The sequence below is a fragment of the Oreochromis aureus genome, linkage group 7 (genome assembly GCF_013358895.1).
Source record: "Oreochromis aureus strain Israel breed Guangdong linkage group 7, ZZ_aureus, whole genome shotgun sequence".
In the NCBI taxonomy this organism is placed as follows: domain Eukaryota; kingdom Metazoa; phylum Chordata; class Actinopteri; order Cichliformes; family Cichlidae; genus Oreochromis; species Oreochromis aureus.
The window spans coordinates 54,337,525-54,351,565 of NC_052948.1; the positions used below are offsets into that span (position 1 = coordinate 54,337,525).

Genomic DNA, 14,041 nt, shown 5'->3' on the forward strand with positions numbered 1-14,041 from the left:
AAAAATGAACATAAACATGCATTATGTTTGACATAAACTATATAATTTATTGGCCCAGCATTTTTCCTACACACTTTGATCAGCACTGCAGCTGTACTCTCCCACTGTTTTACAGAGAAATACTGAATGAATTTGAACACAACTTCCTTTCTATACCATTTGTTACTTGATGAATTCATGGATAATTAAAATACCATCATATTGGGGTAAGCAGAAAAAGAGACACTTAAGTTAACATTATAAGAACATGATTACATATATAATCAAAGTTGTATGTGCATACTGATGACAAGCAAGTTATGGCTTGTTTCTAAGCCCCTGTTACTCCAGTGGTAAGTTTATATACTTGAGTCAACTTAAACTGAGTATATAATATAACACCAGCTTGGCATGATTTAAGTCATCTATGACCCCTGCCTAATCTCCATTTGTGTCTGTCCTCTCTCCCATTCTTTCTCTATGGGATGTCTGCTCTCACTTTCTCTCTGATTCTCTAAAGAGGGTTTTATGGTCCAGGAGAGGTAGCATGTTTGCTCTCCGCTTAGCTATATTTAACTAAAGCTAAGCTAACACTAGATATGAAACACTAGACTTTAACTAAAATAAAAATTAAAAACTGGCAATTGAAAAAGACAAAAATAATCGACATATTGTGTGCTTATGAAATTTCCGTAGTTTTAGTCTTTGTCAGTGTGCTTAAATGTGAAGACAGCAGGTTGTTGCAGATAATTATTGTGACTGAAATATTGGCACTACATGAAGTGTTATGTTTGTATTATAATACCTATTCTAGACTTCTTAAGTCTTGCAAAAATACCATCCACATTATAATAATTGAAAAGCCAAAACTAAGACTTAAACATAAAACTACAATGTTTCTGCTAATCATTCATCAGCAAGTTTAAATTGACAATTCAGTGTGTTATTCTACCATTAAGACATGTTGAGCTTTGGAAATAGATACATATTTTTAGCTAAGGTGCATTTGGTGTCAGTTGTCTCTGAGAGGATGAAGAATCCTTAATAATTTAATAAATATACAAATAAAATTTCTACATAGATTTAACTACGTGATATTTTCTATTTTAATATGTTGTACATAATATTTTATGCAGTTTTCGTTAAATATTTTTTGTTAGTCATTTTAAAGGTTAAAATAGAATTTTACCTTGTTGGTTATTTATGTAATAAATGTTAGTCATTTTGAAGTTACATAATTATAACTTGAGCACTCAAAATAAGCACCTCCTGCACAGTTCAACTCCTCTTTGTGTAAATTATTTAAGCTTTCATCGATGACGTTTTAATTCAGTATAAACGTTACATTTTGGATGCTTTCTTTCTGTTTGCCAGCACTGCTGAATAGTAGCATGTATCAAATTGGTCTGTGTATATTTTAATTCCAAATTTTTTGGTAGCTGCAGGAGGGAGAAATCTGAGTTTGTGCACTACAACTAACACTCATGTGATCAAGCAATTATTCAGCAGAGATGCTCTTGCGTCTGGCTCCCTTCTCCACTCACCCATGATGCTGTAGGTAGTGATGTAACCCTGCACATGTCATAGTGAGCTGCCGTGTGTGTGTGTGTGTGTGTGTGTGTGTGTGTGTGTGTGTGTGTGTGTGTGTGTGTGTGTGTGTGTGTGTGTGTGTGTGTGTGTGTGTGTGTGTGTGTGTGTGTGTGTGTGTGTGTGTGTGTGTGTGTGTGATGAGTTCTGGCAACATTACTTCAGTATAAACAGCTGACTTGAGATCAGTCTCTTTTGTGTTTTGTGTTGTGGTGTCCAGAGTTATTATAGTTTTTTTTTTCATTAATATCTTCATTGAATTAATTCCTACTCTGAGCATTCTAATATGTATACAGAGATGAAAAGTAAGGAAAAAGAAAAAAGGGGCTGACTGCAGATCATCTTAATGTGCAGTTCTCTAATTAAGCATGTTATTTTTCGTGCAGCTGCCTTACAAATTTAAAAGCACCAAATTAAAATCACAAGAGGCTTTTTATAGACAGATCCTCAGGAACACAACACAGAGGTCTCATCACTTTAGATTACTTAGAATAGAATAGAATAGAATAGAATAGAATAGAATAGAATAGAATAGCCTTTATTGTCATTGTACAGGGTACAACGAAATTGGAGTGCCACTCCCTTGGTGCAAAAATGCAATAATAAATATAAATGTAAAATATAAAAGGTACAATAAAACAAACGTAAGTACTCAACAAAAGTAAGTATGATATTTACAGGATAAATATTTACAGGATACTTAGGAAAGAGTCCCAAATATTCTGAAAGAGTAGCATTACCTGTTTTTGCGTTTGTGCTGATATGCTGTGTTTGGTCTTCACTGAGTATGTTACTGTGCATTATGGCCAACTTCATGGGCATCTTCATTTTAGACTTGTCTGTGTTGCAGAGGTCTTGGGGTTTGTTCAGCTGCAACTTTCAAAACCTAATCTGTGCTGTCATGTGTGAGAGAAGAGCCTTTTTCCTGGGAACACTTCGGGAAAAAAAGACATACTAACCTTTTGTTACCAGTTTTAACATTTAACATACTTTATGAGACCTATAGAGTCTGAGATGTTGCAGTTTCTCTGAATATTACAGTCTGACCTTTGAATACATTTTCTGGGATGTCCATTCTTAGAAAGATCAAGATCACGGGTGATGTCTTTCCTTCTTGCCATTGTGTTAACACATGGACTAAATGTTTCAGTCCAGCAAACTACTAAAGCTCCCGCTCATCCCGCTCTTGCTGATGATCAGTTAGTTCATTTGATTAGCAGCACCTGATTGTTACTTACCCTTTTAATTCCTGTGGAAACAGTAAGGATCTACTTCAGCTTTCTTTTAAGATCTTCTAAGGAGCAGATGCTGTTTTTTATTATAACCTGAAAAACTTGAAATAGGGCATACTTTCTTTTCCACATGACTGTACATAGCATAAATTGTTACATTTGAAAGGAAAATGGTGTGGCACACGGTCCTGTAAAGACTAAAGAGTACTGTAAACAACAGAGTTGGAGTAGATCTGCTTTTTAAACAGCATGACTCCATTTCTAAATTACCCTGGCCTCTCTGTTTGCATTATGTCCTGTAAAATATAGATTCATACTGGCACATTATAGACAACATAAAACAATAATTGTGATATTTTTGTCGTGTGCCATTGTAGGCAAATAATATTTAGGTCTGGCCATGAAGACAAATACACCACATTTAAGTAAAGTGCGATAATTTCCTAACTTAGTACATGGAAAGAACATCTTCATTTCAAATTAACCAAGCTGTTTCACCATTTAAACTGTAACGTGTAATAACCTAACATAAGTATTTCTAACAATAATAATTCTACATGTAGATGCATTTCTTTTCTGTTAGCCGGTTCCTAAAGCTAAGAACTAAAACTATGGACTGATTGATATGGAATCAGGCATCGCTGTATAGACATTAATTGGTCATGTAGATAATGATTACCTGCAGCCTTAGTTAGATTTCCAGAGTATCTATGCTATAACACATCACTAAACGAGTGCAGGAGCCTAAAGTATGAAGGCATGTGTGGTAGAATGTATATTACATGTTGTTGCAGTCTCCAACTGAGGGTTCAATCTGAGATGCTGAAATTCACCATGAATGAATGGTCAACATTCTCATGAGTGTGTGTGCATGTGGTGTGCACAAACCAGATTGTGAGCTGCAGAAAGGTGGGGGGCGAGTCTGAGGAGGAGCTTATTTAGGCTTACATAATGGGAAGTGCTAACCTAACCTGACTCTGTGTGTGAGAGAGAGAGAGTTGTTCAGGCGACAAGCTCTCCATTTCTCTCTCTCAGTCGTGCACAGCAGGGTATGAGAGCTGATGGTTTATTGATGCCTAGCGGCTTGTGTTGGTGCATGCATTTTACAGACAGAGCAAGAGGGGAGGGATTGTCACAACACTGCTGTCGTTTAGCAAGGGAACGTATCTGAAATCCAGCAGTGGTAAGCTGTGTAGGTATGGACATAGCTGCTCTGCATCAGGGTTACTCCAACAACCTCTATTCGCCTCACTACCAGGTAGGATCATTTGTTAGATTTTTTTTTTTTTTTTAGCACATCAAACCGATAGGAAAACCTTGTCAGTGCTGCAGTCATTTTCTAATACAGTAGTATCTCTTGGTTATTGTAAGCAGGTGAATGATCCTTGCCTGTGCCTGTGACCTATTGGATAATTCTGTATTTTGTGCTTGTTTGTGTGTCTTCATGTGTTTATGCATTCAATTTGGACATTATCATAATAGAATTAAAAAACTCTGAAACTCAGCTGCAGTTAATATCACAATGTGTAAATGTGCGAATGGAAACGTACTCTAAAAGGCTAGCATGAGGTTTTTATAATCTATTTATTTTCTTTTTTGTTTCAGCAAAAACATAGACTTCAAAGTCGTACTCGTTAATTAATTATTGACTGGCGCTGTTCTAAAGCAGCTGATATCACAGCGCTGCATGTGTCCGAGAAGCGCTTTGAAGCTTCAGGAGTGATTTCAGATGTGTTTGGAATCTCTGCCATGTGACTCAAATGGGAAACAAAAAAGTTTGCTTGCAGTGAAGTTGAAGGAACAGATCTTTCTGGGGCTTTTATTTTTAGTTCCAGCTCATGATGCTGTCTGCTGGCCTCTTTGGTCTGCTGGTGTATTTTAGGTATTACCTCTGGTCTCACTCTTAATGACCCAGATATTCTTTTTTTCTTACTGCAGTTTTCTTGAATGTAAACCAAGGAATGCAACAATCAAGAACAAGATGTTGAATATATCTGTGTGTTTTGTAGAGCTCAAAAATGTTGCTGGAATTTAAATAAGGGAGAGAAGGAGAGAATCAAACCATAGACACTCATGTGTGTGGTCACTGTCTTAACCCCAGCTTTGGGGATTATCCCAGCCAGTAAATACCTTGATAATTGATTAGATGGGGATTCAGATAAATTGACTGTCACTACTTTCGGCTTCTGTACTTTATGGACTGTTTTTCACCTTTGCTTTCAGTTTTTTTGTGAAAGAAAGATTATGAACATGTCCTTAGTAGGACAGGGATTTCTGTTGACATATGGATTAATGAGAAGTGGAGTTTTATATTGTTAACTGAATGTTACATACGCAATGTTATGAAGAAATCCAAAATTATCCAAAATTAAGGGGTTTTTTTCTTGCTTCGTTCTCTTGGTGTTGAATTCTGACTTTCCTTTTCCTGTTTAAGCTAACTTCTTTGCTATGCATAAATAGCTAAAACATTTACACCAGTAGGCTACATAACTCATATCCCTCACTAGTGATAAAAAGCCTGAAATGAGACATTCCACACTGAAGTAATGAGGTAGAAGAACAAAACCAAACTCTTTAAAATTGCAGAGCATCGCTGTTGGAACAAGAACGTCTTTGAGTAATTGCAGCTGTAATTACAGCCAAGATGAAATAAGCATAAATACTCCAGACGGGATCCAAAAATCACTGACCAGCACACAATTGCAATATTGGTTCATTTCCTCTAGAGAAATAATAATAGGGTTAGGTGTAATTTTGTATACCTGTAGTCCCTGTGTCTTTCTCACCCTCTTTCCTTTCTTCCATCTTGCTCCTCTTCAGCTTGAGGCTTTGAAACAGCAGAACTCCAAATATCAGGAAGAGCTCAGTCTCTCAAAAGAGCGGAGCAGCTCAGAAAACCAGCGTATTGGCATCCTCTGCAAGGAAATGTGAGTACTCATGATAACTAATGTGTTTTTTCCTGCCTCTTGCCTCCCGTAAAGGTGACCCCCAGCCAGCCAGTTCATTAGTTTGGAGCTGCTAAATTTGTCCTTGGGGCCAAATGTTCATTAAAAATCCAGTCTGCATTTTCAAGCTCTAATTCCAGCACAGTAAGGACTGTGTGAGAATGTGGCTTGACAGTTGTTAGTTGTTACCTTAACGAGTCAAAAGTACTTTTATTTTTATAGCTGAAATGTCAAATGTGCTGTTGAATTGGCAACATGTGTAACTCTCTAGAGAGATGCTTCCACTTGTAAATATGCTCTAAATTGTTGTGCAAAGCACAATTAGTCAGAGCATGCTGTTGTGTGATAATGCATGTGGAGGACAATGTACAATACTGTTTATGAGCACAGCAAAGAAAGCCCATTTGGGTATTACTCCTTCTATATAAACATTCCTGAATCATGACACCTGACTGGAAATTTAGATTGAGTGTGCATTCATTATCCAGGTTTGAGATCCTTAACTGTACAATCCATGTTATGGTTTTTACATTACTGGATGTATATGTTTGCGATATTTTTGACGGTGTGTCTTCACAGATGCTTAAAAAGTCTGAGAGCCATTTATGCAAAATTAAGGCCTTAACTATACTTAAAAATGTCACAAAATGTGATCCTGAAATATCTTGATTGAATCTGCAGTTTTGTCGACACAGTAATCTCACATGTTTCAAGCCGCTTTTGGCTGCTTGCTCATTCACATCGGGTCTTCACAGCAGGTAGCTCCGCATGTTTGATTCAGCAGATGTTTTATGACAGCTGCCTTTTCTGATGGGATTTACATCGTCTCCTGGGATTGAACTGATTGAACATGGAAATAATAATCATCCCCTTCTTCCAAAAAGAGTAGAGAAGCTGTGTGTGTGAAAATAGTGAAAATGGCACTGTCATGCAGCATCATGAACCTTAGCCGCATGATCCTTATATCTTGACTTTTCTCTGCTCAAGTTCATTTAAAACATTATCTGAATTAAAATTGGACATTTTTTTTGACAGTATGTTATCTACATTATTAATTACTTCTATGTCTTCGGTGTTGACATGTAGATGTGGAAAGTCTTTAACTTGCACTGACTCAGCAGTATATCTTTGATTGTAAGCTGAAACATGGTGCTTTTGATTCAGGTTAAAAGTATTCTCTCTTCTTATGGCATATTTTTTCTTCTTTTCTTCTTCTTTTTTTCTTTTTTGTTTGTTTCTGGTGAAGTTCCAGTCTGCCGCCGAGCTCTATTTATAGAGCTTGCGTTTCTCTCAAGCTGTCATGTGCCTCTGTGTACATGTGTAAATATGTAGTGTGTCCATGCGTGTGTTTTTGGAGCCTTTACATCATCCTGCCACACATCCCCTTGAGTCATCAGAACCCTTAAATTGCAATGTCAGAGCTCCAGATGGATTTAACTGGTTGGATTACAGTCATCAATATGTAGCATGTAGAGGCAGCAAATGGAGATGAAAAATGTCAACAAATGACATCAGTTACAGTGTAACGGTTCCAGTCTCCTCAAGCAGCATTTTGTCTTTTTTTCTGCCTTTGCCTAAATAATTGAAAATAAAAGCTCTCTAAATGGATGATTCATGTTACAGTCTTATATTGTTGTTTTACATTTTCTTTCCCTCCACCTCCACCCGCCTTGTCCCAACAATGTTTTTCGCCATCCTTTTTGAGGCACGTCCTTCCTCACTCTGGTCCTGTTATGTAATCCCTCCTCTCCTCCTAGGACCGCCTGGCTCCGACATGGCTATTTCTCTTGTTGTGACATCAGCATGTGCGTGTGTTCTGTGTGTGTGGGAGAGAGAGAGACAGCGAGAGAGAGGGTTTTCAGGCTTGTACGGAAACAAGGTGGCTTTGTGCTATGAGAGAACAGCTGTAAACATTGTAGCTCACATATATGTCATGATTGTGTTATTTTGGTGCTGCTGTAATTTTATCTTTGAAGGCCAAAAATATTGTTCATTAACTTCATTTGGTTTACATATTTTTTTATGCTTTAGTTTCTTTCACTTTTTCTTTTACTGTTAAAACGGTCACACGGGAGGTGTTAAGGTAGAGAACTCAGCTGTAGGCCACCTGTGTTATGGAAGAGTGCAGGAAATTGGATTTGCGGTATAAATAAACAGTTCAGATGATGTTTATATTTGTGTTGATAAAATGGCTGATTTGTCACAGCTGTGGGATTCATGAAAGCGAGAGATGATTGTCTGAAATCAGAATCAAAATTAGTTTTGCAAAGAAAGAATTCAGTCATAGTCTTATTTGAAATAACACTCTTGACAGCAGACACTACATGAGACATGTTGCTGAAATTGCACTTATTTTTCAGGCTGTTCTTTCTTGTAAATAGATAGACAAATTGTGCTTTATGTGGAATATGAATTAAAATGATCATGCATTGAAATAATCATTGATTTCCTGCAGTGTGAAGGTAGCAAAAGATATTTAGATCTGTAAGCAGGGTCTGTCCATCTTTTATCTAAAGCAGGAGTGGTAAACTCATTTTACATCATGCCCTGTTTTTTACTATGTAAAAAAATGTATTGTTGAAGTAGAATTTAGAAATATAATTTAGAATAGATATTCTATTGTTAACATTGGCAAAAAAAATTAGTTTGCTGTTAATCAACCGATTACTTTTGCCCACAGTTTTGCCCGCGTAAGTGTACAACCCAGGTCTCACTGAGTAGCAAGTTAAATCCAAGTCATTGCACCTTGTTGGGCAGCTGGTAACACAGTTGTGGCTAAGGATAGATCCCAGCGTGAGCATACCAACATACAGTGACGGTGCTAACCTGCTGTTAATTAGCAGGTGAAATGTTGACATTTTCTTCATCTCATTTAATTATTTTAGCATGTTAAAATGAATAATTAGTACCTAACACAAAGCGCAACTGGAACTGAGACAAGAGGTTTGTGATGTCCTCGGAACACAGAATATGTAAAAAGAACTGCACAGTGGAGCGCACTGTTGTTAGAATGCAGGATGCTATAGAGGCATGGGCAATGTAATTATACAGCAGACAGCTAAATATTTCACCCAGATGGTGCTGTGATTGGGCTATGAGTCACACATAGCTTCAGAGTTTTAACTTTGACACAAATCCTAAGAATGACCCACATGGGGCTAAACTCATTTTCCTGAACGAATCATTTAGTTCCAGCATCCAAAAATATCCAGATTCATAAATTCCCTGACAACACTGTCTATGCTGCTGTCTTTTTTATATAGTCTAATAGTGTAGTGTAGGTAGGTCAGTTGTATAGCAGTACAGTATATAAACTACTCCTTTAAAATAGGACTGTGTCATGAGTGAATGTAGGCAGCAGAAACAGAACAACACGTGTCTTTCTAAGTGATGAGAGCTAATATGTAGATTAGCTCATCACATTTCACTACTTTAAGATTTAGGATTGTGTTGCGAAATCAGTTTCACCCCAGTTCTTTTCATTCCTCAAGGCATCCAGAGACAGCACCGGAACTCAGTAGTCATTTCACAAACCTTTATTCATCTTCATTCATCTTCAGTTAAGCATGCATCTTCTAGAAGGGAAGACGTGCAAGGCCGGTGTCCCTCTGCAAAATCTTCACTCCTTTGTTTGTTACAGTCAGCTTTATAGAAGCGATCCCATCATAAAACCCCCATGGTGTGCTGCAAACTCTGTGTCTGTGTGTATGCATGAGCATGTGAGTGCCTGTGTGTGCGCATACCCGTATGTCTATGTGAGTGCACACGAGTGACTGTGTGCATGTGGGTGTGTCGTAACAGTCAAAGCACTGTGTGCGTCTCTGTGTATGTGACTTCCTGGGGGTCATAAAAGTAATCCCCCTTCCAGACCACAGTTATCCAGTTACAAATGTTGAGACCCCCAACTAGGTATCCCCTGGGGAATTTCCACTCAGCATTAACTTCTCTTTGTCTTACTTTCACAGCTCAAGTGGGGGAAGGTCTCCTAGAAATCTACTCCTAAGTTTATGACACACTCAGGCCTTTATTACATCGAGGGCAGTGTCAGTGTCTCTACAATAATTCTACATCCTATCTAACACATTTCTAAACTCTAAAATAGGCTAAACATATCTTCAATTGTCGTGCAAAATGTTTGACATTTTGGTTATTTTTTCAGAAACTAATAAACTAATAAATGTCAGAGATCAGTTTCATCACAATCATTGCTGTATGAAAATTGTCTGTGTATACAGCATATAATGTACATTGACAATCTCACATTCAATTTACACTGAAGTCAGGTCAGTGGTCAGTGACCATTGCTCTTGGCACAGAGGGTTGTTCATTTTAGTTGTCTTTTGTATGTAAGCTAAATCTACTGAATTAAACTAAACCTGATCTCTTTATTTCAGAGAATATCTTAACATAGATTATGTACATTTTAGAAAATGACGTCACGGTGGCGTTTCATCCTTTATACTGTCAATATCTTGAACTGTGCCCCCCAAAAGAGATTTCAGAGACTGAAGAAGTCACTTGGATGAGTGACGAAACGTTTCTCTCACTGAAAATCGTACATCTAGATGAACAGAATCCACCTTTTGGGATTTACTTGTCTGGATGATTGAGCATACATCAAGACATCTTGAACTGTGGTGGCCCTCTACCTCCCTATATTTGTATTGCTAACTTCATGACCATTAATATGTTAAAGCCTCACCCAGGCCCAGAGAGCTAGGCTCGTGAAACAGCTTCTGAAAATTTTCTGTGCTGCTTTTGTGGGAGGGGCACACAGCACTCTCTGATTGTCCCTGCTCAGACATCACAGACATAGAAATAGCTTTTCTAAAGTCTGAGAATAGTTTCCAAATATAAATCCATCGTGTTTTGAAACAATCCATTTGAAGTAATGATTAACTTCTTTTTTTTTAAGATGCACTGAGCATTTTTACAGATATCTCTTATTTAGTGACAGTTATAGACATGAACTGAAAGTTCGGAATTTTAATTCAGAAATAGGAAAATAACAATTGTCCTTTGATTACTTTAAACCCAAATATCACAGCTGGGCAGAAAAGCTGAGTCCATGACCAAGTGGAGTTTTCATAGTTGGCTCAGACATGTCTGAATAACAGCTGGACACTGCTGTAGAGATTTTTGTATTCAGTAAAGAATAGAAGAAAGAAGTTAGTGAGGTGTTTACACAAACTGCATATGACCGCAGTTCCTGTAGTGGAGGCCAGTGTGTTCTTAGGGACATACTTTTTTGGTTTCTCAGCAAGACCAATGAAAGAACGCTGTATGAAAGACTGCACTGAAGTTTGTAGAAAAGAGGATGGCCTGAATATGATGTAATACTTAAGCTCTATGTAGCTGTTTCTACACATTAACTCCAGCCCTGAACTCTTCTATGGTTTACCACACAGAGACGTGTGCAAATGTAAATGTCAGGCACATTCAAATTAGACTAAGTTGAAAACTATTCTCTAAAAAAATTGGGTTATCTTGTCAAACTTTTGGCTCACTCAGTATCTGGAAATTTCAAATGGTAATCAGCTACAACTGCCTGTGTTGTTAATTGTTAACAATCCTGACTGGTGAGTCATACAGTTGTTATGATGGAAGGTGTTGATTTTTGACTGCTAGCATAAAATCAGCTTTTAGCAATTTCACATTGGCTTTATTATTTTTAGGTCAAGATCCATCAGTGGCTTTGCACTTTAATGTACTATCACATTAGCCTCAGAATCAAGCCTGTTGCCTCTGGTTGATACCATATGTAGATCTCAATCACCATTTGGGTTGGCTGCTTGGTCAGTGCATCTCCTGTAGAGAGATGCGTTTTAATGGGAGAACATGTACAGCTTATAAAACAAACAGCAATATCAATGTCTCCTAATAACCCCTGTGTGCTTTTATTTACGTTACATATTGTGTGATCATATTATAGTCTTTAGATTAGGGAGTGTCAGCTGGCAAGGACATCTGTGTCTTTTGAGAGTAGAAGAGAACTAATGGGTGCTCAACATGAACATTTCATCATTGAAATGTATTCATCATTTACAAAAAATAGCCTCTAATATATTTGCTGTGTATATCAGTAATGATTCTTGTAACAGTACAAAATTCATTAACCATTAGAATATTTAGCCAGATGTGTGTTGGATATGCTTACTTAGGTTTGTATAGGTGAGATGTTAACAGATGTGAATATCTGGGAATCACCAGATTTAAGCATATAGCAGTGTTGGTGACACAGACATCACTGGGACCTCACTACACTGCCTTTAGAGCAGCCCTCAAACATGTGAATTGTCTTTTCCTTCCCTAGTGAGGAGCTGAAGCTGGCATCCCACAAGTCTCAGCATCCTGATGAGGTATTGGCCTTTTTAACTTTCTTATTATGTAAATGCTTTTCCCTTATCCTGTTAGAGCTCAGGGTTTTGGCCTAGTGAGGTTTTATCTCCTGCTGTGACTAAATTGTTGAAGCTAAGACGGGTTTAGCTTCTATTTAAATTCTGCTATATATTGTCTGTGTGTGTTTACGCCTCAGCACAACGAGGATCGCAGCAGTCAACAGCCAGACATGAAGACCAGGTTAGATACTATGAAATATGTGCTTCAAATTTTGAATGTTGATTTTCTGACTTTTTAATATATTTTCCTGTTTAGTTTTTAAACATTGAACATAGAATGTTGTAGTGTTCGTCACTGCATCTCTCAGTAATTCCTCTGCTGATGCATCTAAAACTGATGTAACAAACTATAAAAGACTACAGCCAACAACAATAATGATATCATATCTTTCATTTTTTAGCAAATAACCATTTAACTCATTTTTAAAAAGTGAAAAATTAGTTGTTTGGGCAGCACCAAATTCCTCTATAACATAAACAATCATTATTTGGTATGAATATGTATGAAAGTATGACTCATGCAACCCTACTTTAGTAGAGTTCAAGAATACAAATATCAATTTGAAAATGAACACACTTGGTCCCCTTTAACTCTTCAACTATAAACTAGCACAACACAGTAGCTATAACAACTAAAAGCAGCTAAACAAAGATACACACAAAGCCATTAAAACAACACTAAACAGCTTCTGAAGTCATTATCAGGAATGACCAGAAATAATACCACAGTATTATAATGTTTTAATTCCTTAATTCCTGGTTGATTATTCAAATATTGACATTAGGAGATTCATTCTTTTGGAGATTTGGAGGGTAGCCTTAATGTGACGTGGTTCCTCTAATGGGACCCCCTGCTGTACTTACACACATCCCTCTGTTGACTGCTGGACTGGTAACAGAGTTGATGAAGAGCTAAAGTGTGAAACTTGGTGTGAAAGTCCATAGATAAAAATCAAAACCTCTCTGGTTGTAATTTGCTGGTTTGTTGCTGAAGGTTTAATTAAAGACTGGAAAAAAAGAAGTATAATAAGAGATTGTAACCAAGTAACTTGCTGACTAACTGATTGTTGGCTCCAGCTTCATACTTGGTCAACAGCTATGAGTGCAGGATTGATCTCTGATCACCAGGATATAAGAGGCTATATAACCAATGTCATTTTTGCACATCTGGATGTTTTCTTCAGAAAACAACTAGCTTTAAGAAGTTTTTATCAGAGTCAACTGGTGATTTTATACTTGCAGTTTTTATGTCCTGTTCACCACTGAAATTGAGATTATTAGAGATTAGTTTTAAAAAGTGCTTCAAACAACTCCCCACATAACTGAGAGGAGAGGTTTTAAGATGACTCCTGAGGAGACAGACTTGCGTCTAGAAAGACTTCATTGCTATCTATTTGAGAGACTCACTATGAACAAAGTCCTCCTCCAGTTATTATCTTTCATATTAATGTTCTGGTCAAACGACCAGGGGCAGCATAATGCTGGGATCCTTGGCACTGTGCCTCACAGCAAAAATGCCCTGGGTTTGAAATCACCACCCAGTTTGGCTGTCCAGTGGAGTATGCACGATCTGCATGTGACTGCATGGGTTCTCTCCAGGTGTTCAGTACAAAAACATGCACATGAACTCACCATAAACGGCTCTAGGTGTGAAAGGATATCTATGTATCTGCATTAGTCCTGTGAGGAACCTGGTGATCTGTCCAGGGTGTAACATCCCTTTTGTCCCATGAAAACTAGGATAGGCTCCAACCAACCCACAACCCTGAAGTGGATAAACCGTTAAGAAAATGGATGGATTGTACAGCATAGAGTATAAAAAATAAATAAATGGACCAAGATATGACCCTCAAAGCTCTTCACGTATTACAAAAGCAGAAAAGCAACCTCTGAATCTTTA

General features: G+C 37.5%; 1 protein-coding gene across 4 annotated transcripts in view; it reads left to right on the forward strand.

Annotated features, from left to right (window-relative positions):
• clip1b (CAP-GLY domain containing linker protein 1b) overlaps positions 1–14,041 on the forward strand; it is a 49,475-nt gene that overhangs the window by 23,893 nt on the left and 11,541 nt on the right. For 3 of the 4 annotated variants that reach the window (XM_039614271.1, XM_031730772.2, XM_031730774.2), the window contains 3 exons: positions 5,619–5,725; positions 12,057–12,102; positions 12,279–12,322. In XM_039614271.1, coding sequence (XP_039470205.1) covers positions 5,619–5,725; positions 12,057–12,102; positions 12,279–12,322 — 197 coding nt within the window. The remainder of the gene's footprint in view (positions 1–5,618; positions 5,726–12,056; positions 12,103–12,278; positions 12,323–14,041) is intronic. The other variant, XM_031730773.2, reaches the window with a different exon arrangement.